Raw genomic sequence first — 25,982 nt, 5'->3', positions numbered from 1 at the left:
GCTTTAAGGTTTTTGGCTTTTGGAAATCATTTTAACCCTAAGACCTTGTACCAGTATATTGGGAGGTTCTGTTGGATGTTGGGAAAATGGTGTTTGGTAGGTTGCAAGATCTCACCACAGAAATTAAGTATATATTTAAAGATGTCAACATCACCTGCAGTGGGCTTTTTATTCTTTGTACTTGTCACAGCTTGAAAGCTTTGTAGTTTTAAAACATGATGGTAAACACAAAGAAATACTCTCCTAATTAAACAGTTTTTTGCCATGGCTGAAATCTACAACAAGGCACACTTCCATGGAAGACTACCACAACATGTCTGGCATGTTCACATTCTCAGACCAGTGCTGTTGGTGGTACAACATACATGTGGTCAATGGGAAAGGTGTAAGACCTGCCTGCTTGGTCTCTTGAAAATGCCCCAAAATTTAGTTGTTCTTCTACAATGTCTTATCACACAAGGTATTCTACCGAGTGGCAGCCGGAATTCTTTATCCTTGGTATCCCAGTCTTGATGGGGTTGAAATTGAATTGCTGAGCTTCCAGCACCTGGCAGTATGGAGAAAACCAAGGCACTCTGCTCATTCTATCACTCCAGGCATTGGAAGGTCACTATTGCATCAGGGGAGGAGACTGTCTTGTGTTTGGTGGAACCGTGCATCGCTCATCCCTGACCTATGCCAGGTTGACCTGCTACACTTAATGCTTAAGGGTTTTGCTATAATGCTTAAAAAAGCTGAATGCCAATGACAGTCTGGATCCAGTACACAGTATGGAAACAAGCTGAATTGCAGGAAGTTCCTTAGTTTACTAAATACTTCATTATTTTTTCTGTTTAATCTAAATTCTACTGTGTGATTTACTAAATAAGTTCTCTATTTAATTTATCACTAACTCAGTGCTCTGTACTGTGGAGGCCAGAGACTCTTAGGACCAGAGTAAGCACAGAGCAGCTCTGTGCTGGTTTTTAGTCCACTTTCATTTGTCCTTGGATTGCTTCTAGACGTAGCTCTTAATGCTCTCGATGGATAAAAGTCAGACTGCAGTCTGTAGATCACTTTATTGCTGACGCTGTGAAGAAAACAATCCTTTTTAATGCTGGAGAGGGAAGAGAAAGTGGCCTTTCAGAGAAGCTGTTTGGAACAATTTTTTGACTACAGTTATTATGTGTAGACGTGGCGGCATTGTCAAAGGCTTATTTATATGGTTGGAAGAGTGCAGTCAAATCACACTTTGCTAAGTAGCTTGGAGTAGACTTACTGAAACTAAACATAGAGAGGAAATGCGGCTACAGAGCACCCACACAAGGGTGCAAAGTAAGGTTCTGTAAAGGTGACCTTGCAAAAACTTACCCAGAAGCATGGGCTGCTGAGAGTGACCCCTTATAGTCTACAAAAAGAACCTTCTTTGGAAGGACTATGTCCAGTTTCTTTCTAAGCCAAGAGTGTCTGCCTGGGAGTTGCTGACTTTTCTTATTGCCTCTTCCTATGCTGGCTCTCAACGCCAAGCAATGCCACCGTATGGATCATGTTTTCATCATGTATATTGAATTCTTGTGCAAGGCAGTCCCTTGCACAAGAAAGGAAGCTGAGATTTGTCTACCAAAATAACAGATAGAGACATCTTCTTGCTCAAAGTACTGGTCAGAACCACAGCTGGTATAAATTAGGATGATACCTTTGACTTAGCAAAGTAGGTCTGTCACATAAGCTTTGGTAGCTTTTTCTAATGAAGAACAAAAAGATACATAATAATATCCTAAAGACCTGGATACTTGCTGCCCAGTTCCTACACGAGAGCAGTCTCTGAAATAAACCTCAGAAAAGAAATGTTACGTGAACTTATTTCAAGCTGTCTTGACAGGCTTGTTGTAAGGCTGTCAAACTGGCTATGGTTTGAGGATGGTCTGATGTTCATTTCCAGGTCATTAAGAATAGAGCAGATATTAAAACTGATATGCTGGCAAGCCAGATAAGCTCCAATGCTTTCAAAGGTTATATGAGGAAACTTAGTGTGAAGAGAAATTCTGAAAAATATTCACTTGGGAAATATTACAACAGCATTTCTTTGTTTTCTTGCCTTTTTTTTTTCCCAGCTCTTTATAATGCTCTTTACACATTGAAAAAGATGAGAAATTGTTTTAACTGTCTGCCATATTTTATTAATTGACACCTTCCATAAAGACATCATGATTTTTTTTGATGGATGACTATTTTCTGACAAAAGGCTACTGTCAGTATTTTTTATGTTCTCTAAATAAGGCCCAAAAATCATGTTGTGCACTTTTGCAAAGGTAACGTGTTGGGAATATGAAACAGTCTTTAATTGGTTTGACTTAGGAAAAAGGAATTAATTGTTTTTTTAAACCTTGGTTTTTGAAGGGTTTACCATAGGTTGGAGGAGAAAGTACTTCACAACAGCCAAAGAAAAAAAAAGTTTCTAGATTTATTTTTTCTTAGGTATGTATCTCTATATAATATACTTAATGAGCTACTCTTGTGTGTAGCTATAAATTGTTAGATTTTTCCTCAAAGAAGACAACAAAATTACTTCTGAATTCTTGAACTGATAGTTCTAATCACTCCCGTTCCTGATGTGGGAGTACTGGGGTCTGCCCAGCTGTTAATGAAGTTGCATTAATTTTAAAGTCAGCTGTGATTAGTTCTGCACAAGGTTTGTTTACAAACCATGCAATTTGGGTTATTATGCAGAGGGTAACACCTGGGCCTGTCAGTATAATAGAGTATTTTATTGTGGGCATTGATTGCAGTTTGAATGAGAGTAGAGTCTTTTGCACGGCAGAGCAAAAGAACTTTCTTTCACTGTGTTTTGTCCTTACATGTCTGGTTTATCCTGTCCAAAATAATGATGCTTTTGACCTTCTTAAGATTTATGTTGTAAGCACTGATAGGTTACAGTATGTTTTGAAACTTTTCATCTTTTGTCCATCTCTTATTCTAAGTCTGTGAACTCTGAGTTACTAAATTACAGGTTGGTGATCAGAACAGAAAAAAATGGGAAAGGATGCATGAACCTGTTAAAAATGCTCTCAAATTACTTAATTCTGCAAACCAGTTAAGTAAGGAAAAAGCATTTTATTCACTTGGGGTTCTTATTTTTTTACTAATGTGTTGCTCAGCAAGGAAGACTAGAATGAGAATGAAGCAGGGGGAAGAATGTGACCGGTGGGGACCCATCCAAGAAAGAAGACCAGAAATTGTAGGACCACATGTAGGGGCTGCCTGAAGTTCCACCTGAACTTTTTCTGAAATCTTTCTGGGTGTTCTGCAGTGGATATGTCTGCTGAGAAGCTGAGTGTGCAGCCTGCTCTCTTGCTAGACATCAGAGCCAGCGGGGCAGCTGCAGTTTGCCCGGAGCTGAGTTGAGGCAAAATGGGCTCTGCAATGCACACGCTCTGAGGGTGAGGTGCCAGCTTTTGTTTCACAGTTGGATCGCCAGTATGGAAACACAAATGGCTTTTCAGCCTTAGGTTTTTTTGTTTATTTTGGGACTATTCTTATAAATGGACATGTCTGTTTGTGGAAGGCATTCCTTCCGAGTGCAAAAGAGAAAATGGAACCAACGAGTCAAAATAGCAGTAATGACTTGCAAGCTGGTTGCTGTGGATTGCACAGGCAAGTTATTGCTGGCAGAAGGGGTGAGAAGGAAGAAGAGCTTGTGTGTGTAGGCTGTATCATAAAAGAAGTTGTTTGTTATTTTCTGTGTCCTACAAGGTCACTTAGAACAAGCCCAAATTTCTGGTGCTGGCATGTATGCTGCCAAGTCAGAGGTTATTCAGTAGAGCTCTGTCCCTGTCCTGACTGTACACAGAATATTGAATCTGGCTGCATGTTCAGACACTCCAAAGTGCTTTTGCACTTTGTCTCTGTGATTTGTATTGAAAACCCTGATTGACTTCTAAAGAAATGCCATGAAAGTAAATATATTCTCCATGCAAACATTCTATAGCAGAGGAGAGAGAAAAATCTGAATTTTACATACAGTCATAATTGTATAATCATTCTGAGAATGGAGAACTAGGCAAAGCCATTCTTTCATTTGACTGAGAAAAGCTTTGAAGGGTAAACAGTGCTTGTATGAAACACTGAACTCTTTTTATATCAGTATTTTCTGGGTAAGTGCCATTTAACTCATTGTAAAAACCCTTAAAAAGTACGAATTAGGTATTTAAGTTCCTTTTACAGACCGTTGGCTCTCTCTATGAGATATATTTGTGTATTTAGAAAGTCATATTTGAATACTTTAGGCTGGTCATTAACTATGCAAAACTCAATTAATGTTAAAAATTCAGTTATTTTCCTATTTAAATTCAACGTTGCTCTTGTTATATTGCAAATCAGTAAATTATGAATCAGTTGTGTTCACTTTGCCAGTGAGGCAAAAGCTGTTTTTTAAGACAATGAGATTATAGAGGGGCTTTCATAATTTTATTTAATCAACAATTATGTTGATGTTTGAGTCAGAAAATGATTCAGCTTGCTTTTTTAGAGCTGTGTGGGTTCTGCATGACCAATGAGATGCAAAGGTTGGATATTTATTTCAGGAAGGAGAGGAGGTAGCATGTTCTCTGGGCTGGAGCAGGACTGCTGGGTAAGAAAGGATTATCATATCCCTTATACCTGTCAGGTTTCCATAATTACTTATCAAGGTAGACTTGTGCAGCTGCTGAAAATTTAATTACACCAAAACTACACTTTTTGTGTCTCTGACTTCTCTTACCTCCCTATAGATGGAGTCCAGCATGTACCTATTGTCTATATCCACAAGTCTCAAGATGAACATATTTCACTTTGTAAGACTTAATGTTTTATGAGGTCTTGTTTGCTGTAGACAAGATTTAAAACATTATCCCTACTCCTAGCTTCTGCTTCTGAAGTATTTAAATTCTGAAGTATTTCAAAACCATCTCTGTATGCTACCTGGAAAGTTGACTGAGCACTGGAGTTGAGTTCTGTAGTTACTCAAGTTTTCATATATAACTAAGAATACACTCTGTTCCATATGTTGTTACCAGAAAGCCATACCTAATGTAGAATATAAAAACTTAAGTTATGGGGAAGAATGAAGATACAGAATCATGCGCAGAGCATCTTTTATGAGCTGTAACAGTCAAGCCAGTGCTAGCAGAAAATAAACCTTCAGATCAAAAGAAAACATTTGTTAAGCAGCTTTAGTAATGCACTAGCAGTTAGGGTGAAGTAAATATATCTATTCAAGCCCCATAGTTTTCACTTGATAATGAAAACCCTTTATCATTTAAATTGATATTTTCTCTTCTGTCCTTACCAAAGCATGGTTGTGCGGGGCTCCTTCCTCTGGTCTTACAACATAGAGGAATGTCCTCTCAACTGAAAGTTTCTCAATCTCACAAATTAAAATTGCAAAGTAATCTTTAAATAGATGTTTTTTCCCTGCTGCACTTATAAAAAAACCACCCCAATTTTGTTTGCTTTTTTGGTATTCTTTGCAATCTGAAGGTTTACTGTTTCAGAGTCTTGGTGCTATTTTTGCTGTCCTTCTAGTAGCTTGAGTTCACCAGAGTGCACCCAAATATTAAGGCTTAAGAGCAAGTCCAACCACAGTATTTGTGTTTTTCCTTGTAGTTCTGTTTCATGGAAAATTTCTGCAAGCTGTAGTTGCTGCTATAACTAAGAATGTGAACTGATATACAGGGGTGCTGGAGAATGCAACCTGACCAACATGCTAGTGGATCTTTGCAGAGCCAGATTGTGGAATGGTCAGTCTCATGCTCTGATGCAGCTGGGAGAGCTGATGTTGAGATCTGAACAACCCTATAGTGCAAGAAAGACCTGCTTGTGTTGGGAAAAGAGAAGTTGTATGCCTTCTCCTTTTGATTGGGAAGAGTGCTTCAGACAGTCCCAGGGCTGAAGGCTGCTGGACTGAAGTGCAGTGTTCCTTGGATCCAGCTCTTGGTTTGGGATTATACCCATGACACTGTCTTTTTCACAGAGGCATAGAGCTACTTGTAAGTGCTCCCCTGTCTGCTGGGTTTGAAGAGTCTGCTTCTCTCAGGGTATTTGTTTTCACTGCTTCTGCAGAATAGAGAATGTTCCCTGCCCTTATCTGGTAACTAAAACACTACCATGAGGTGCAAGCATGAAAACTACTACTTTTAGAATGGAGCTTGGTTTGTCTGAGGGAAGTATTAGAGGAGAGTGGGCTGTAAATACCAGTGTCTGCATCCCTGGTATTTCAGGTTTAATGTTCCTAATTCAGCTTAGTGTAATCTGGTGTCTTGATTGGCTAACCTTGTACACTGATACAGTGCTGTCAGCCCTTAGAGCCTCTTCTTTTTTTTTTTTTTCTTTCGCCCTCCTCTTATGGTGTAGTTGAAACTGGCAGAGAAGGTGCAAGATGAGTGAAATGCTAGAGTAATGACAGCAGGGGACTGTAAGGCTTATTACATTATGGGAGGAAGAAGAGCACTGCATGCATTATAGTGCTAAAAATATTCACTGTGACGTGGGACAGTGACACTAGCCACATGGTAGTTGTGACTTGTTCTGGTAATGTGCTTTCTTGGGTATATCAGAGTGCGGGATAAAACCCCAATGAAGTGGCAGAGACGCAAAACTCAAAAACACATAGACGTGACCTGTATGTGACTCTGTGGAGCAGGGGCAGATGTAAAAGTCATAAAATTATGACAATGAACTAGGAAGGAATTAGAGGTACAGGAGAAAAGGTGGGATCAGGTTCTAAAGCCTAGGAATCATGTCATCTGGGATGAGGGCAGTGCTGTCTCTGGGGGACTCACACTGTCCTTCTGAGCTTTTTGAAGGAAGGTACTGCTTTGACATGCAAAATAAAAGACTATCCAGAAAAAGTCTAAAACAGCTGCTGAAGATTAAAGTTGCAGATAATGTATAAGTGGAGAATTAAAATACCTGCTTGTCTCACAGGCCTGCTTGCTGCCAAGTAATGAGTGTGCAGAGCAGAGGGAGAAACTTTTCAGAGTGTACAGTATCATACAGGATGGAGAATATGGGGGGGAGGGGAAGTTTCCTGATGAAGTCTGTCAGACAATGGGTACATGCATTAGTAAAATTAATCATACTTTTCATTTCTGGTGTTGAACATGCCTTGTAGTGAACAGGAGTGTGCCTATCTTTCCTTCTTGCTTTTGTCTTAGGTCCAACACGAAAAATGCCCCCGACTGCCAGTGCCATGGACTTTTTTCAGCTCTTTGTCCCTGACAATGTACTAAAGAATATGGTGGTCCAGACCAACATGTATGCCAAGAAATACCAGGAGAGGTTTGGTAGTGATGATGCCTGGATTGATGTCACCTTGACAGAAATGAAGGCCTTCTTAGGCTACATGATATCAACCAGCATCCACCACTGTGAGTCTGTTCTCAGCATCTGGAGCAGCGGCTTCTACAGCAACAAGAGCATTGCACTTATCATGACACAATCAAGGTTTGAGAAGATTCTGAAGTACTTCCACATTGTGGCCTTCCGCTCGAGCCAGACAACACATAGCCTCTACAAAATCCAGCCTTTTCTGGACTCTCTGCAGAATGGCTTTGACTCTGCTTTCAGACCTTCGCAAGCCCAGGTAAGAGTTAAGCTGTTGGCAGAGAACATCTGACCTGTGCGATCTGGTTGTCTTACTGTGACAGAAAGTGCCCAGCACAGCAGTCTGTTGGAAAGAGCTCGGGCTTCTCATTGTGAAGCTGTGCTGAGGTGCCTCCACAAAGCAAGACAGAGAGCAGCACTGTCTTGTGCAAGTGCTCATCAGTGTCTGTCAGTGCAGGCACCAAGCAGGTTTCAGTGGAAATGGTGCTCTCCGAGGTGGAGCTGTTGGTTTTAGTGACCTAAACAAGCCTGGACACTTCTCAGTGAGGCTGGCACCAGTAGGTTTTGCTGTCCTGAGGATGGGAGGCTGCAGGCCGTGCAAGGGTAGAAAGGACAGAGCTGGTGCAGCTGGGCTGGAAGGAAACTGCTCCTGCTGCAGGCTGAGTTGGATGGAGGAGCTGAGTTTGCCAGAGTGACTGTCTCTGACCTTAGCAGTAGGTGCTTGCTGTATGGTCCAGTAACACCGCTGCTTCCTTATGACTGGAAAGGGGGACAGATGAAAATCTTTTCATGTTCATCATACTCTATTTAAACTTTGTTCAGTACAAATGATCTGCTTTTGAAGCTGTTGCTACTGGTCGTGTTCAGAAATCTGGAAAGAAAAAGGAATAAGCATGAAATATGTTACTGCTTGATATAACTTTCCAATCAATGCTCTATTTCCAGAATATAAATATTTCACGTAGGCATTTGGGAAGGGTGTTGTGTCCATAGTCCTCTTTTTCTTCCTGTTTCCCTTCTGAAGCATCCCATTTTTGCCCACTGCACAAAGTTAATGAAGGCGTAGATGCATCACACCCATTGAAGTGCACCTAAAATAAATGGCGAATGATTACAAGTTTTTGTATTTTATAGACAATAAAAATCATATCTATATAGCTCATGAGAATACAGCTGCCTAAAAAGCTGTTAAGGTAGAGAAGGGAGGAGGGAGGGGTGTTCTCACTAAGCTATGCAAGGTATGTTTTCATTAAGACAAAACGGGCAGTGAGAAACATGGAATTGTTGGGACTGAGCTCCCATAAAGATATGAAATATAATCCTTATGGCTGCTGACTTCAATGGGCAGAAGATAAAGTCTTCAGAAATGCGATCACTGTGTCTAATGCAAATGCTTATAATGGTGTGCTGTGAGTGCAAATCCATTAAAGGATAAGATTTGATTTGCATGTATATCCCTTCTCCCACTCCCCATTCTGAGCAAAATCACAGCACCCTGTTTGCAGTGGCAAAACATTTAAATCTTCACAAACAAAATGTATTTTTGTCCTGAGCTTGGTAAGGAGATGCTACTTAAAGAAAATAAGGGGGAAGAAGTAGAGACAGCCCCATTTTCTTCCTCTCCCTCCACTTCTCTTTTGTCAGTGTTTACGTCAGTGATTTCTACGCAGCATGTTTCAGTGATATTAAGTGGAACAAAAAGCACTTAAATACAGTTTCAAAAATAACCCTGTGAGAAGGAATAAGGTTTTAAATCTGTTGTTAAAAATACCCTAGTGTACCTCCAGTAGCCTGCTGGGGGATGTTCCAGGCTTCCTCCTGAAAAGAGGGAGCCTTGTGCATGGTATCCTCCTGGGTGCCATCAGTCAGGGCTGCACACTACCTGTCTCAAGAGATGAGGACCCCATCTGCTCAAAACAGCAGGAAAGAACCCTCCCTGCAAATTGTCTTGGGTGCAGACTGCAGTAAACATCAAACCCAGAATTCCCAGTGAGAAATACCAGAAATAATTAAAAATAATAAGCCTGTTGCACAGAAACAAATGGAAAGATGTGGGGAAAGAACCACTTGGACGGGCTATTGAAAGTTCTGCCTCTGAAAGCCAGTTGGAAAGGGGGGCCCAGGTTTCTGCGATCAGCAATACCTGAAATCCCAAGTTCAGAATGGGTTTGTTGCTTAAAGCATATCTGTGTCTTAGGCATGAGACTTATGGTACCTGGGTGGCTTGTTGCTGACCCATGAGCTTTATGCTGCGTTCTTGTAAGTGGCATCAAACAGCTAATTCACAGCTCCTGTTAATTGCAGCAGGACTGTTTGGGCTTATGTGTAGGCTTGTTACTGACTTTCTTCCTCTGGCAGGTGGACTCACAGAGCAAAGATTAGGAAGATGCCATGTTTAACTCACCCCTATGGACAGAGCAGGGACAATCTGCATCCAGCAGGCTGTACGTCTGCCTTCACAGATATTTCTTCTGTAGATTTGGTCTTTTATTTTTGGAGAGCTAGAAAAGATTCTTCAAGTGGAACTTCTGTCAGAAATTACTTTGGGTTTTTTTTCTCATCTGTGACCCCTCCCCCTACCCAAATGTGCCTGTAAAAATAACACCACAGTTGCTATGAAAGGAAACAGGGAGAAAGAACTATGCCAGTATACCAAAGCAAAGAAAACTATCTAGTGAATTATAATTATTTTGCTAAATATACTGAGCAAACAAAAGGGAATAATTACTCTCCAGCTTATGAAGGAATTGAAAGTCCAGGACACTTTAATTGTGTATCAGCAGTGCTAGCTGTAGTTTCTGAAGTTAAAAAAAAATGGTGTTTTGACCTAGATTAGTGAAAAACAAAATGACAAGAATATTCTCTACATCCTATCCCTCCTCAGCATAATCTGTATAAATAAACACTGCCTCTACCTGAGCAACAAGAGGAGGAAATTTGGGTCTGTTCTTTAAAGCAGTATTGTATCTTTGCTACTTAGCTTTGTAGCTGTGCTACTGTTTGCAAGCCTGAAGGCAGGGAGGATGCCCTGCCTGCGCTTGAGAAGTATAGAGCAACAAATTCAAGGGTACTCCCCTGCCAAGGATATACACTGAATTCCAGAAACCAGAGGAGTTCAGGGGAAATAGCATCACTGCTCAAATATCCTTCTGTGCCTGCTGAGTATTTATACGCTCATCAGCAGGATGTGGCTAGACAGGTTTGCTGTCTCTGGCTGCCCCTGACTGGTGTGGGAGAAGTCAGGAGCGTGACTCCGGGTGCTCTCTGCTTCCCTCTCCCTCTCAAGTACCTTCTCTTTGGTGTTTTGCAACCAAACAGTTGCATCTGCCCAGTGAAATACCAGCTGGGAACAGTCACCCTCTTATCTCCAGCAGGAGTGAATCCCCTAGCAAAAAGAGATATAAGTCCAACCTCTTGCTCCAAGGGCACAGTGCTAAACTGTGGCCAATTAGTGGGCAGCTTCTTTGTGTTTCACTCTTGGTGGTATCATAGCGTACAGCTAAGCAGTTTCAACATAGCTCTTCCAAACCAGCTCACAGCTTTAGATGACAGCCTCTTTGAAAACACAGAGGGGCAAAAACAGGCTGGTCAACTTGCTTTTGTGTTCTCATGATTAAATGTTCATTTGATATTGGATATTTCCAAATTACGAGATCTTGCTTGTGCTGTACCTCTAGATTTCAGATTTCCTGTTCTCAAAATGATTCTTCAGGAGTTAAGGGTGCTGGTCCCAAATGAGAATCATTCTGTCCTAGGGCTTCTGTGAGTGTGACATAAATTCATAAATATTCAGAGAAGGCTGGCCAAGTATGAGATGTTGAGCAAGAGAAATACAAAGGAGCAATAAGAATATTTAATAACAAGGTAAATTTCTGATGTCCTGTAGCTCTTGGCTAGTTGATCCTTTCATGAAGCCAGATTTTAGGGAGAGTTTGGCAGCAGAAAATGATGAAACTTCATTGCTATTTTTAAATTACCTGATGGTAATGGAGTGCTGTAAGAACTGACTTTGTTTTTTAAGAGGATTGATTGAAGACTGAACAAATGGGCAGAGAAGCAGGGAATCATGGCTCCATTGGAGGTCAGAGTTAACCTTTGAATGATGGCAAAGAGGATCTGTAAAGTGTGGATAGGCCAAGCAGGACTTTGAAAATTAGAAGAGAAAGAATCTGTCTGATATATTGGAGAAGAACTATGAGACAGTAATAAAGAAAAATGATGTGGTCAGTGTGATGGACTAGGAAAATGGCTTTCCAGCAGCAGTCTATAGGAGAAGATTGCCTTTTGTTGAGTAAAACTGTTGCAGGATGGTTGTGGGTTTTGGATGTAAACTTGTCTGGGTGGGTGGGTTGTTACTCTAAAATGAGTGCCATTTTAGAGCTCTTACTCAGAAAGTGTGGAAAATGCAGACATTGCCTGGCTGAGGAGGCTTTGCAAGTAGGAGGTAAAGACTGACATTCAGATTCACTAGCCAGTGATACCTGCAGCAGTAGGAGAGGGATGTCTGCAATGACCAAAAAAGGAGATTCTGAGGGGTTCTTAAGGGAAGGGAGATGCTCTCAAATGCAGCGTAATGAAATCAGAACTGGCAGCTAGATATGCAAGCAGAGATGTCAGACACCAGCAAGAGAATTTAGATTAGACAGGAGGATCTTTGGAGCAGAGGCAGAAGCACGAGCTACTCTTGCACAAGGAATGACTGACTCTGTGCATCCAGATGCAGTTATCCAGGGGCCTCTGAAACTGGATGGTACCCACCAACAGCCAGAGACAAGGCAAGCTGGGGCAGCTTCTTCATGAGACAGGCTGAAGAGTCATCCTGTGCTGTGAATAGCCATGGAGCTCAAGGGGAGATGTTTCCTGGATATATTGGTTCATTATCTAAGTATATGGAGTCTAGGAGTTCCAAGTACAAAGACTTAGTGATTCAGGGCTTTGTCAAAAGCCTGTTTGGGCTCTGGTGAGAGACATGGGTGGAATTTTGGTGTAGAAAGAGCATTGAAAATGATCTAAAATGGGCAAGAAAGAAAGGCACTCCTGACAGTGGCTTTTTTGTTCTGTTAGTGAAAGATACTGTGAGACAGAGTAATTGATCGAGTCCCATCTTAGAGTCTTGCCTTTGCAGCACTTGGAGTGCAGATACATATTGAGGGGAAAACAAAGAGTGAAAGTTTGGCAGGTAGATCTATTAGGGATAAGGATTACTATGAAAAGGAAAGGGAAAGAAAAACAGTGTGGTAGCAGTGGGGGAGCAAAGCAACTAGATGAGGAGCTTCTAAGGTCTGAACAGAATTGAGAATTTGAGAGAAGAAAATAGGGATGGTTTCTATGAAGAAATCCACAAGCTATCTTGCATCATAGGAAGTCAGAATAGGAAGAGGGGAGGATTTGGGGAGTGAGAAAAAGATGGTGAAGAGGCAACCAGGAATAAGTGTAGGAGTCAATTAAGCCTGAAAGTAGATTTTTATCAAGGAAGATGAGAAGCAGGAAAGTATATGCCCTGGGGGCAGTAATCTCACTCCTGTAAAAGTGTGTATTGCAGCAACAGCAAGAATGGCAAATAGAGAGGAAACTTTGCATGGGGATTTGGCAAATAGGTGGATTTGAGATTACGGGTAGAGCAAGGAGACTGAGTATACAGGAGGATGAACAAACTAATAGGAGGGCTAGTAACAACAGGGCTAACTTTTGTCCTGAAAACACCATATCAGTGCCAGGGGCAGGCACAGCCGCTGCAGTGCCTTGTTTGCTTGCAAAGTTCTTTACAGCTGTTGAAGCAGTGGTTGCATGTGGAAAGGTGACACATGTCCCCTACTCTCTGAAGGAAGAGCAAGCTCCAGGGTTTTCAGGTAATTTTCCTTGCCTGTCCACATTTTGTCTTTGCAGCAAAAGCAGATCTTGCCCTAGTCTGTTCACATGTTTATTCCCTCTTCACAAAAGTTGAGTAGGAACTTACAGAGAAATCACTTAAATTTGGTACAGGGGAACAAAGGAGGGAAGGCAGGGCTGAGCATGGGCTAGAAGAAAAGGAAGATGGAGAGAGGTTTTAAATATTCAGATTTGCTTTCGAGATGTAAGGCTGACAGGTCTTACTGTGTCATAGAAGACAGAGAGTGAAGGGTAAACGGGATGTATTAGAGCTGCTGTGAGGAGAGTTGATGCTGTGGTGCAGAAGGAAAGAAGCTAATGACAGAGGGTAGAAGATGTCCTAGGGTGAAGCTTATACAGCCTTTTCTTTCTGCTGCTCTACATCCTAGAGCAGGGAAGATTATAACAGTAGAACCACACCACTCAATAGGATTTGGCAGGTAAGAGAGCCTTTACAGAAGCTGAGAAATTCTTAACCATGTATCCAACCCTATCCCAAAGGATATGCTCCTTCCCTCTGCACATGAGACTCAGAAAGGCAAAAGCAAATGAGAGGAAGTTTAATATTTGCAAAATGTTGTTCAGAATCCTCTGAGGCAGAAGCGGGAAATGCCCCAGGTGGCCTTTAGATAGGAAGGGTTGTGTTCTGTGTGGACTTAGGGAGGAAGAAGATTTGGCTTCAGTGGGGAAACAGGGCAGCTGCAACTGGAAGAACAAATAGCTTTCTGTGCAGCTCTCCTTGCTCACATCTGCATTTTGGTGTATAATTTGAACATTTCACAGGAGTGCTTTCAGATGGTCCCGTGAATGTTTCATGAGTCGTTAAGAAGTGGAGTGCGTATAAATGACAGTGTGCAGCCATGACTGCATGGGGAGGGCACAGGTGCCTATTTTGGGCTGACAGAGTGATGTTCAGCAAACATCTTGTATTCAGGAGGTCAGCAGCTGCTTATCTCTGGTGCTTAACTGCTCACCCACCACATCTCTCCTACAAGCATCACTCCCAGGTTTAGTATACAGCTTTGTTCTCATTTCTGCCACTGACTGCATGGATGTGCACAAAAGTAGCACACATGCAGGCGTGGAAAGGCTCTGTCTGAGGGTGAGAGCCTCTGCATACCTATAGCTGAGCCTGTCTCCTGGAGGGATGGTCACTGGAAAAGAACAGACTCCTTTAAATTATAACCCATCTGACTATTTTGCATGTCTTTACAAGGGTATGAATTATGGCCTGCTGGGACTGCTTTTCCCTCACGTACAAGGAGGGGAGCCTGCAGTGACTTGCTCTGATTTATATGTATGTGTCTGAATTTGGTCAGCATTCATCGGCTGAGACCTTTCAACAGTTTGCAAGTCTTTGTACTTTCACAAGTGGCTTGCTAGACAACTTGCACATCGTGCAGTTGGGTGTGTGTTATGCACAGCTGCCTGTGAGCTGTGGGGAGCTACTAGTACTTTTCTATAGGTGAGTTCCACAGTGTGATACCTAGCAGTATCACACTTCAGTTTTGCTGTTAGATTAATGGAGAGAACTGTAACAAAACAGTCCTATTAAACAGGGCACCACTTAGATCATCTGGATGCAGAATGCTGCTTCACTTTCACAGGTCTTTATTACTTGCTCCAGTCTGCCTTATCTTTTTCTATTCCTGCCTCTGGTGGTGTATCCTTGTCTCCTTTTTGTCAATTTTTTCAGCTCCCGAGGCAAGAGAGATTTCCCTAAAGCTGCTGCTGCCAGGAAAATTATTCTCTGTCCCTTCATCACCTCCTTAAGTGGCAGCAGAATGCATCTTTTTCTCCCTTAACTCCTCTCTCTCTTTATTATGTGTTTTCCTTTGCTATAGCTAAGGAATGTACTTCACAACAAATTGTAGGGGATGTTTGGGTGGAAGACATTCTGCCAAACAGTATGAAGCTTATGAAGAGGCATGGAGAAGGATGCTGCTAACAATCTGCTCTCCCTACCCCATCCCCTGCATCATTTTGGAGGGATGTTGAACTCTAGTAGATAGTAAGAAGTGAGAGCTGTGCCTTGCAGTGGTTGCAAATTACATGTAGAGGAGCTACCCATGCTGGGGAGTGCTTGGCCAGACTTTTGTTTGATGCTACCATCCAACAAAAACCAAAGTGGGTTTTCTTCTTTGTTTGGTGTGGTGCACAAAGCACAGTGCAAGGATTGTATTTCCTTGAAAGCAGTTAAAGAACCTTCTTTTTTAGCAATCATGTACTCTTCTGTTACTTTCCCTGCCTCTTTTCTTGCCCCTTGCAGGTACTACATGAGCCCCTGATAGACGAGGATCCTGTTTTCATTGCTACCTGTACAGAGAGGGAGCTGCGCAAGAGAAAAAAGAGGAAATTCAGTCTTTGGGTTCGGCAGTGCTCGTCTACTGGTTTCATCTGCCAGGTGGGTTTTACCTCTTCAAATGTCTTCATTCAGTTCCAGCAGGCCCTTAAATGTATTGCAGGAGCAAAGGTAACAGTCAGTTCTCTTGGTTACCTGGCCTGGGGCTGCAGTCTGAACTCAGGAGGCCTCTGACTCCTACGGATGAGAGACATGAAGGATAGTGATTACAAGTTCCTGATGCTTTGTTTGCTGTATGATTTAGCTGAGAGTTTCTAATACTGTTCATCTGGCTGCCAGCCCTCAGCTAATTACATTGAAATGCAGTTAAAAGGTCTGTCTGTTTGTATATCCTAAGTTTATCTAAATGTCATGGTACTGTGACTTATGTCATTTTTAATGAGTCAGATTTTCTCTCTATAACTATAACACTGCACCTGTGATAGCCAGTGGTGTCCAACAGACTAAATCAATATGGTATCAAGATGTCAATTTTTTCTGTGAGAAACATATTAGTGGGGGCTCCTATTACATATCTTTTCATACATCTACCTCTCTATCGAAGAAATAAAATCTGATGTGGCTTCAAGGTGAGATGTCAGCTGGAGTGAGAGACATGTTAAAGGGTTTGTTTTTATTACTGTAAGGTGTGAACATCTTCTCAAATTCTCAGATTCCTCAATTGCTGATGCATTTTGAGATCCCTTGAAAAATCTGGTCGTTTACTTGATACTTAGACGTGAGGAGGCAGATGTCTTTTGATATTTTTTTCCCAAGAGCTCCTGTGAAAGCGTTGTATCCCACATGTTCCAGAGTGGTGGTTCAGAGGTAGGATGTACACACTGCTTACTGAGGCTGCATACATGTTAGAATGGGGCCTGTGAATTTTATGCAGCTGAACATTCATTCAGAGCAGAATTTGGTTGGTGAATTATTATGACTTTTTGAGTAGCTGTTCAGGAAAAGAGGCTCACTAGAAACAGAAATCTGTGTTTTCAGCAATGCTGTTCACTCTGAGAAGAAATTTAGGATCCTATCTCTTCCATCTAGGTTTTAAAGCAGGTGTTTTGTCTGATACAAAAGAGACTCACCTTGTGAAGCATCCTTGGAAGTTTCTGTTCTCAAAGCTCTTTGAAAGTCATTTGCTATATAGAGGGCAGTGTCTTTGATCTCCAAGCAGAACTTCACCAGTCCTACATGCAGTTTATTACTGAAGCGTATTGGGTACAGCGAGCACAAAGTCCGCTCATCTCTCTTGCCACACTCCCCCCAGCCAACTGCCACAAAACTAATAAGTCTTCAGACATGCCAGAGGTTTCAGATTCTGGGCTATAATTATGTTGCACCTCCCGTCCTGTCCACTGAGAGACTAAATTAATGGAATTTCAAACTAAACAGAATAGATGCTCAGCACCACCCTAATCCTCCCACTCCCTTAATGAATTAGATGCTCATGCTTCACTTGCATCCGGATGACGTCCAGGATTATCTTACCAGCTGCCTTCTATTTTCATTCCTTGGTTTGGCTGCTGTTATCAACATGCTGAAATGATGGGGTGAAAGGGACCTTAGGGAACAGTGAAAAACAATGTGCCTTCATGCTAAAATGGAAAATCCTGATCTGGGGAGGATGGACAACTTCAATTATGGTATGATTGAAATGCTATGTTCATTTATGTGTCACAAGCAGTCTTGCAGAATCCAAAGCACTTTTTTGGTAGTTATTCGGTGTATTTGCAATATTAAAACACAGGTTTTGATTTTTTCCCCTGTGTTTGACAAATGGAGAGAATTGATCTAAACCAGAAATAAATCCAGTGTTTTCCCCTTCATGTACACGCCTTCCTTTCCATCTCTTGTGAAGCTGCCATCATGAAGAAAGGACTTGTGGTCTGATAGTTAAGGACTGACTTGTCTATCACCTGCCAACTGTTGGAAAAACCTTACAGCACCTATTTCAAAACATGCATATTCTCTAATGCTTTCCAGGTGAATTCCTTCCCCCACTGCTTCCACATGATGATGTTGAGGTCCTTTTATTCAAGATAAAATAGGACTATCAACACTTCATAAATGAGGATAATTCAGTTTCAAAAATCTGAATAATATGTATCTGTAAAAACGTAGGCCCAGACAGAAGGGAGGAGGGACCTATATATCACTGGTTTTCAGGAATGGAAGGAACCTCAAGAGGTCTGGGACCAATGTCCTTCAATCCTGAATTTAAAAAAAAAAAATAAAATCCATCCGAGGACACATCTTAGTTTTTCCAGTGTTCTCCTTTTCCTACGATAAAAAGGATTGGTTGGTTTTTCCTAATGAAAAACGGATATGCCACATGCTGAGTTACTCTGTGAACTCTGGTTGGCAGCTCACAGGTCAGTTGATAATGTTAGGGGCTTTAGCTGTTTGTCTTCTCAAATTCCTGTTCCTGCTTATTCTTGTGAACAAAAATTTGAATCACATTTTTGAGTATGAGTAAACACTTCTTTTTAAAGGTCCATAATTTACTTTTTTAAGGAAATGGTGTTTGGTTAAAAGTCTAGCCCAATAAGCCATTAATGAAACAGAAGTGGCATACAGGCCATGTGCTGCTTGTGGACATAGGCTTATATATTCATAATAAAAAATAATGTATGAATATTAGACTACTTTTCTGTCTTCTGTACTCCAGATAAGAGATAACTGAACCCTGTGACAATTGTTTTAAGATAGATGCACAATTTTAGATTCTATCTCTGCTTCAGAAAATCTCAAGCAGAGCAATTTGTTGCAGTGAATAGCTTTGCTGCTGAGCATCTCTTCACGGTCAGCTGGCCAAGTGGGAACATGCAGGAAGGACACATCATTCAAACAATGTAAATATATGTCTGCTGCAGTTGGGAACACGAACAAAACCTCTCAGAGGGTTCAGAAGGGCTCCAGGAGAGCTGACTTTGGCAAAGTAGATGGCAAAACTGCCCTGATATGGTTGCCTTTTCATCTGCCCTTGACATCGGACATTAAGGTGGCAGCTGCTGCTGTGGGACAGGGCTTGGGACTTCTAATTTCTTTCTCTCTTATTCAGGGAGAACAAACACAGCTTGCAGGATTTCAGGTGTGGTTCTCTGCTCCATCTTCTCTTTGCTTTTCTTGTTTCTTTCCAGTCTATTTCCCTACATACTACTTAGCACTTCTATTTCCCTACTTAGCACTGAGACACTTTTAAAACCAATATTTTAGTGTCTTGATTGCAGTTTAAATTATTGAAATAGCTTAGAAGTCTTTCTTACAATGTTTGCTTAGATCATATTTAAATAGTAAGTCATACTATTTAAATCAAAACTCCAGCTGTGTCAGTTTTTTTGTGAGTTCTTATTTCTTTTTCTCTGAAAATCTGGAACACTTGATTAAAAATTGTTCATAAATGTGATTGGTAGGACTATTTTGCATTTTAGATATAAAAAACAGTGAACAGAATTCCCAAATACCTTACCAGTAACTATTAGTAAATAATGCCTAGTTCTTGCATAGCTCATCCTGCACAAGCAAGTTTTCTGATCATTTTGCAGGAGAAGGACGCACAGGTAAACCCCAGCACATGGACAGCTGGCAGAACAAGGTATTCCCATAGTGCCTCATTTTGAAGAGCAGACACATAGCCCAAATGTAACCCTCAGACCGTCCCTGACCCAAAGAGCCATCAATTAACAAGATGAAAGACAGTATGTAGATAGTAGGGAGCACTACAAAGGAACAGTCAGGCAATATTAATCACTCTGATAGGCAGTAATGGAATTATTTTGCATCAACGCAATTATTTTCTTAAAAAGACTGATACCACGGTGAGGAAGAAATTGCTTTGTGGATGTGTTTATCCTATCCTATTCATTGAGATGAATTTTATTTTCTGAGGCTGTACTGGAGACTTTTCCTTTCCCACACTTTCTCTCTGCACCTGAATATATGGCTCTGCACTTGCTTTTATTCCCTGGCAGAAAAGTCTTGCAGTAATGCATCTCATTTTCACTAATAGCCCTGTGAAATATGTTGCTCAGATTTATGAAGTCCTTTAGGTCCTTGTGCTGGGACTGACTTTGAGTTTCCACCTTCCACTGCTTCCCATGAAGTGAGGAGTCAGAACAGAGTGAGGAGAAGTACTCTCTGTCTGCATCTTGAGTCTTTCCATGGTCCTGAAGAAACAATGATTTGCATGACCGCTATGTTTAAAGAGTGAAACCTGGATCAGGGTGGCCTCTGCCTGAGAGGGTGGGAGAGGGCTCTCTGCCCAAATAGCAGCAGTCTCAGTGAAGGAGGATGTCTGAGGTCCACAGACCAGTGGCAGATCTCTCAGAGGCAGCAAAAAAACCCCAAACAATGTAAATATCATGCTTCTATAGTATACGCTGTAGTTCATTTCAGACTATTTGTTTCAGTTCATTACAGCCAGCTTGAATACTTCATAACCCCGTTGATTTTTACAGAGTGAGAACTCCCAGAATTTAGAGAAACTGAGATTGTGCCCCAAAGAATTTATAATTTCACAACACACCACGTGAGTGCATTCAGTCAATGGAATTCAGTCAATGGGAAAGGGAGGGGTAACTAAACCTGGAGTCAATTTTGTTTTCAAGGTCAGAGTTGCAGGATAGTTAGCCATCTGTGCACTTGTTTAATAAGCTGCTCAGAAATGTTGGTGTTTCAGCCTGTTTAAGTTCTGTTTAGAGATTAGTCTGAGCCCTTGCATTTCTTTAAACAGTGCCCTGATAATTCCTCTATTGCTGAAACAGTTGCATCTGGAACACACAGATGTAGCAGCTGCTTTGAGGACATTCTCAAGGTCAGGCTTTGTCTGTGAGGGGATCCCAGGAAATCTGATCACCTTCATTTGCCAGTCACTGGTGACTGGAAAATCCTATCTACTTTCTTCCTCTGGCTCCCACCTGGCTCTGGCTTTTTCATGCATGTGGTTCTGTAATGTCAGCATCTGAGAATCCCAGATCTCAATTGAAAGTCAATTATCCTCTTGCACACCAGTGTTAACTGGAAAAGTACTTTTGCAGATGTGGGATGGGTCAGTCCTATTCATTTTTATGGACTTTACAATCTTACCATGTTTCTAAATGGAATAGGAAACCAATCTTAAATGTGATCTAATGCGAAGATCTCTCACAGTTTACATACAGTCTTAGTGTCTATTTTCAGGTGTGAATGAAAGTTATTTTTTTAGTTTCCATCTGAGCTGTCTGGAGTTAATGACAATAGAAGTACCTGTGTATTTGTGTCCTTTCTGCAGCCGTTCTTACTCAGTGCAACTCTGTCTTCGGAAGGAGACTAAAAGCACCAGAGCCTCCTGCTCTGTGCACTTAATAGGTTTGCCATAGGAATGCCCCTCATGGATCCTATCCTTTTGTGCTGGGTGCAGTAAGCAGAACAAGAAAAATCCCTGCCCTAGAAAGTTTAGGATCTAAATGCAAGAAGGAGGGTTAAACCTCCTACAGCAAGTCTCTTTTGTTCAGACACATTTTGGCAGCCCAGAGAACTCTGGAGGCAGGCTGAGTTCAGCAATGTTTCTTGGCTAACGCACATGGCAGAGATCTGGGACTAACACAGTGCTAGGCACCAGTATACACCCTACTACTGGTGAGTCTGCACGGGCTGTGCAGTCATCAGCTTTGTGGCCCATCCTTGAAAATGAGATGGGGCCTTGATGTCACTGATTCGTCATCACTTGATTTTGTCTTAAGATGTTATGCCCTTTTCATGTAATTATTTTCTTCCTTCAGACGCTATGTGCTATCCTCTCAACAGGTACAGAACTTCTGATAGTTTATGCTGGTCTTGCCTTGCATCACTGATATACCTTCCCACTTACACCTCCTTACTTACACACCTTCTCACAGCTCAACAATAATTTTCATAGAAAAACTGAGCCAATGTTGTGCAATTGTGTGGCACCAGAGTGAAGCCTCAGTCATGGACCTAAGCTGGGCTGCCAGTTACACAGAGGGAGCCTGGAAAAGCAATTTTAAGAAGAAATGGGACCAATGCATTGATTCGCAATTGCCTTGTGGGGATTGCATCCTTTCTAGGAAAGGTTTTGAAGAGCAAAAGTAGAGAAAGAGCTTTGCTGAGAATGGTGGTGATTTCCAACCAGGCAGGAGAAGGGCAGCATGGAAAAGGGCAAATGAGGGCTTGTTTGACATGGGTTGCATGGGTTGTTGGATGCTTGGCTTCACAGGACAAGTGTGAGCAGGAATCACTGTACTGACATGGTATAGGAGGAGACCAATAACAAAGCCCAGACCATAAAGGCCTGTCTCCATTTTCCAGCCACATTTCCATTAGATGCTGCAAAGAAGAGCGAACTGGCATAAGGTTGATGTGGTCAAAGCAAAGGGCTAGGCAAGTAATCTGAGGGGTAGAGCACTGTCTGGATGTCAAGTTACATTTCAGCAAGGCCAAAGAAAAGAAGGGTGATTGCAGTAGTTGGGAGGAGAGCCAGGCAGTTCTTAGGTATTAGAAAGAATAGGATATTATTTATGTGGAGCTGTTAGGGAAAATGAATCTGCCTGACCTAGATGTGGCTGCCTGGGAAGAAGGTACAGAGCAAAATCTGCATTTGTTGATCCATGGGTTGCTGGTCTGTCATGCAGGTAAGATGTTGTAGTGCCCTCATTGACAAAGAAATAACAAGAAATCATGAAAAGTAAAGCAAAGAACTCTAAGCCATATTGGACTTGCATTGTCAACTCTACCAGCGTATTTTTGCCAGTCTCACAAAGATCTTTTTAGAAACTTTGAAGAACATGTGAAGGCAGAACAGGTATTTGTCAGTCCTCAGCACAGAGATGTTAGCTGCATCTGTGTGTGTTAATGCAGATTGAAATAATTCAAAATAGAATGCAGAGAGAGAAAAGAAGGGGACCAAGTAAAGGACTTTGTAAGGAACACCAGTACTGGGAACAGGGAACAGGTTGGGAAAACTGTATGTTCTTGCATACCCTTTAGAAAATAGCCTTTAGAGTAGCAGGAAGAGAACAAAGAGAGGCTGGAACAAATGAAAAGATCTGGTCCTGGTAAGAGCACCACCACTGGTGCCAATATCTGTTAGACAAGAGCTGTCTGGGAAGAGATCATTAAAGAAGGAGAGAGTATGAACTGCAGCAGGTTTAGGATGAAACAGGAGAGGAGAATCTCCCAGCATTGTTGGTAATGGCAGCAGTTAAGGGTGAGGATTAGGATGAGAGGGGAAGACTGACTGAAGTGGCATCTAGAAAGTAGTGCTAGGAATGTGCAGTTGTGGGTTGGATGTGAAGCCTGTAGAAAAAAATAAAGTTATATTTTCAATAGCTATTGAGGATCAAAAAATCATGACTACTTTACTTTGCTGTCTTGTTTTTATAACTGTGTCATCTAAAAACACGGCTTCTGTTTTGTGGTTTAGGATCTGCCCTTTGTGAAAAATTTTTTCACAGTAGCTTTCAAAATCTTCCTTCTGTTTATTACTACCACTGCCCTTTTTTTTGCTTCCAAATGTCATCTATTTCATTTGAGAACTGTACCCTGGGGTGTTTCAATTATGTATGAAGGTGGAGTATTTGGGATATGCTATTCACAAGTGTTTTCAATATGCCATCTGTGCTTTAAATATGAGCAGAATCACCAATATTTCTGTTTCTACGGTATATTCTCTTAAATGTGCAGTCAAGATATAGCTGTTGTTCCTAAGTGTTCAATTTTTTACTCAGCTTCTCACTCAGTGAGACCTTATGAGCTTTGCACAAGAAGGTAATGAAAACATCCTGGAAAAGTGTCTGGTGTAGTAGGGCAACCACAGATAGAGAGAAGGCACAATTGAGTGTGTTGCTGTTCTCATAAACAACAGATATTCGACAAATATTCAACAAATAATTAAGGAATTAATAGAAAAAGCACTGCATGTTAAATATCTTCAACCCACAGTCGTCTCCTAAGACAGATGATGTCACATCTATGCAGGTTATCCCAATTGGTGCTGTAGATCAAATGTATCAGTAGCCATTAGAAAAGACAGACAGTGAAAGAGATCTCTGCAGATATTCAAGAAGCACTGCTTGGGCTGTCCTGCACAGAAGCAGAGGATGTTTGCTGTCAGCAGCTCCCACCTCTTATCCAGCAACAGTTGAGCCTGTACTTCTGATGATATTTTGATGTTGGTGCACATGGAAAGAACACAAAATTCTAATGTCCCAGGACAAACCAGAAGATCTAGTGAATGGTTTAACAAACATTTGGGGGGAATAGTTTCTGACTGTGCCTATGAAGGTCTAACAGCCAATTTCTTTGCAACTGGTGCTTTTTCTGCAGATTCATGACTCTTAAGTAACACTTCTAATGCAATACAGAAGGGCAGGGAATGCTGTGGGCTTCAGTTGGTAGGATCTTAATGGGTTGAGGTAGAATGAAATAAGCTGGATGAGGGAAAATAAAGGCCATATGGGATCCCAGGCATTTGCAAAGATATTTGAAGCTATGCATTTGCCAGTTATCTGTACACAGACACTTTCACAGCAGCCTTTATGCCTTCCAACACTGTGCTGCTGTCACCCATCATCCCAATAAAGCTGGGCATGATAAAGTTTTGAATGATCCTTCTCCAAAACAAGAAATACTGTACCAAAAATGGGCTGTTGTTGGATAAGTAAGGAAGTGCCCAAGGAGTAAAAATATTTAACATTAGAGGAGGAGGAGGAAAGGTTCAGCAGTGGGTATGGACATTTGAGTTAAGGGCACTGGTGAAGTCAACAGCGAGAAGGGTTAAGATTCACAGCCAGATGCTCAGGGAATTCTGCTAACAAAACCTGTGAAGTGTGTAGCAGCTTCATATGAAAATAGTGGTACCTCAGTGGCCAGTTGCATGGTGGGCATGCTTTTTAAAGGAGCTGCTTGCAGACACAAACCAGCCCAGTGAGGGACCAGCTGGCACACCAGAGTACTGTCCCTTGGAGAGGCAGCACTCTACAAGGAACACGGAGCAAGCATGGAGCAGGAGAGCCTCTAAGATTTACTGGATATGGGGAGGTAAGGTGTAAGACGCTTTTATAGACTTAGAGAGATTGCTGCTTTGTTTTAATCTCATCTGCTAATCTGAGGTCAAAACTAATCTGTCTGCATATTCTGCCTCCACTGCACTCACTGTAGATTTTGAGGGTTTGATGTGTGGTCTCTGAGCTGACATATTAGTTAACCTGATCTTAATTTTGTTGCCAATAATCTTGAAATACCTTTACTGTAAATTTGGAACAATCTATTCTTTGAATCCATTTCACTGGCTCTCTGGAGCCCTGATTAATAACCTAAATGACTTATCATAATTAGCTAGTCCTCAGTCTTAAAACTGGAGAAAGCACAAATTTGACAGCTATCAAAAACAAATGGAGCAGGATCAGAATTGCTGCCTTTGTCCTCATCTGGGAGTTGTTTCTATCAATAAAAGGTTTTGTTTTTTTTTTTTTAAAGAGAATTTTTTTTTTTAAAGATAAATCATGTATTTAAGACTTCACTCATACACTCTACTTTTTGGAATTAGCATGTATTTGTCTTTGCACCAACTTTGTTTTCAGTAGGTCAGTTCCTTCAAAATACAAATTATGTCTAATTTCCCAGAAATTTCATATATAAAACATCCTGTTGAGGTCTCTTCCATGATGCATGAATTGCTAGGGAATATTACACAGTATACTAGTGCTGGGAGATGCACCATCTAAAATACGGAGTGGCTGTTTAATTGAATTTTGTTCTTCTCTAACATCACTGAGTTTCAAATTACTGGGAGCACTAGTGCAAACATGAGCATTTTTGTTCTCTGAGGATTGCTATGAATTTTCATTTGTAACAGTGTCTGTTAGTAAGAGAAATAAACTATACAGAAAAGTAATGCTGCATGTTTTGCATGGTTGAATTCTTAAACAAATTTAATGAAGCTGTTGTGGATATATCACTCCAAAAACTAAGGCAAAATTACTTTTCCCTGCCCCTGAATACTGAACAAGTTTCAGCTTTTTCTTTGACAGGTAAAATTTTCTGTAATTCATAAAAGATTTGAGTATTTCAGAGCTAAAGTCACATGCACAGGCCTGGGCAAATTTTTCTGAAAATTTGCATTTGTTTGTGTATTTAAATCTTTGCAAGTTCCATGGTATTACAGTAGTGTTTAAGCAACAGAGTGCAGTGTTTGCTTCTTCGTATTTCTCTTTCCAGCAGGTTATTTCTGCTAGCTCTTAGAACAATATGAAGATTGGATGCCCAGTTGGCTTTATTAAGTGTTGAACTGGAGTAAAAGTTATGCTTCTAAAATACTGTCAGTGAAATAAAATAGAAGGCTTGCATACAAACGAAGGGTTGCACAATTTCTCCTGAATGTTAGCACTGTGCCTGGAGAGTTTGATGAGGGTGTTCTGGCTGGTTGGGT

At 41.3% G+C, this 25,982-nt stretch overlaps 1 protein-coding gene across 1 annotated transcript in view; it reads left to right on the top strand.

Moving 5' to 3' along the window:
* The window catches only part of PGBD5 (piggyBac transposable element derived 5), a 59,858-nt gene that overhangs the window by 18,743 nt on the left and 15,133 nt on the right, over positions 1-25,982 (top strand). The window contains exons 3-4 of the mRNA XM_062489141.1: positions 7,173-7,600; positions 15,479-15,613. Coding sequence (XP_062345125.1) covers positions 7,173-7,600; positions 15,479-15,613 — 563 coding nt within the window. The remainder of the gene's footprint in view (positions 1-7,172; positions 7,601-15,478; positions 15,614-25,982) is intronic.

The sequence above is a fragment of the Cinclus cinclus genome, chromosome 3 (assembly GCF_963662255.1).
Source record: "Cinclus cinclus chromosome 3, bCinCin1.1, whole genome shotgun sequence".
NCBI lineage: Eukaryota > Metazoa > Chordata > Aves > Passeriformes > Cinclidae > Cinclus > Cinclus cinclus.
This window is presented reverse-complemented; position numbering and strand designations above follow the sequence as displayed.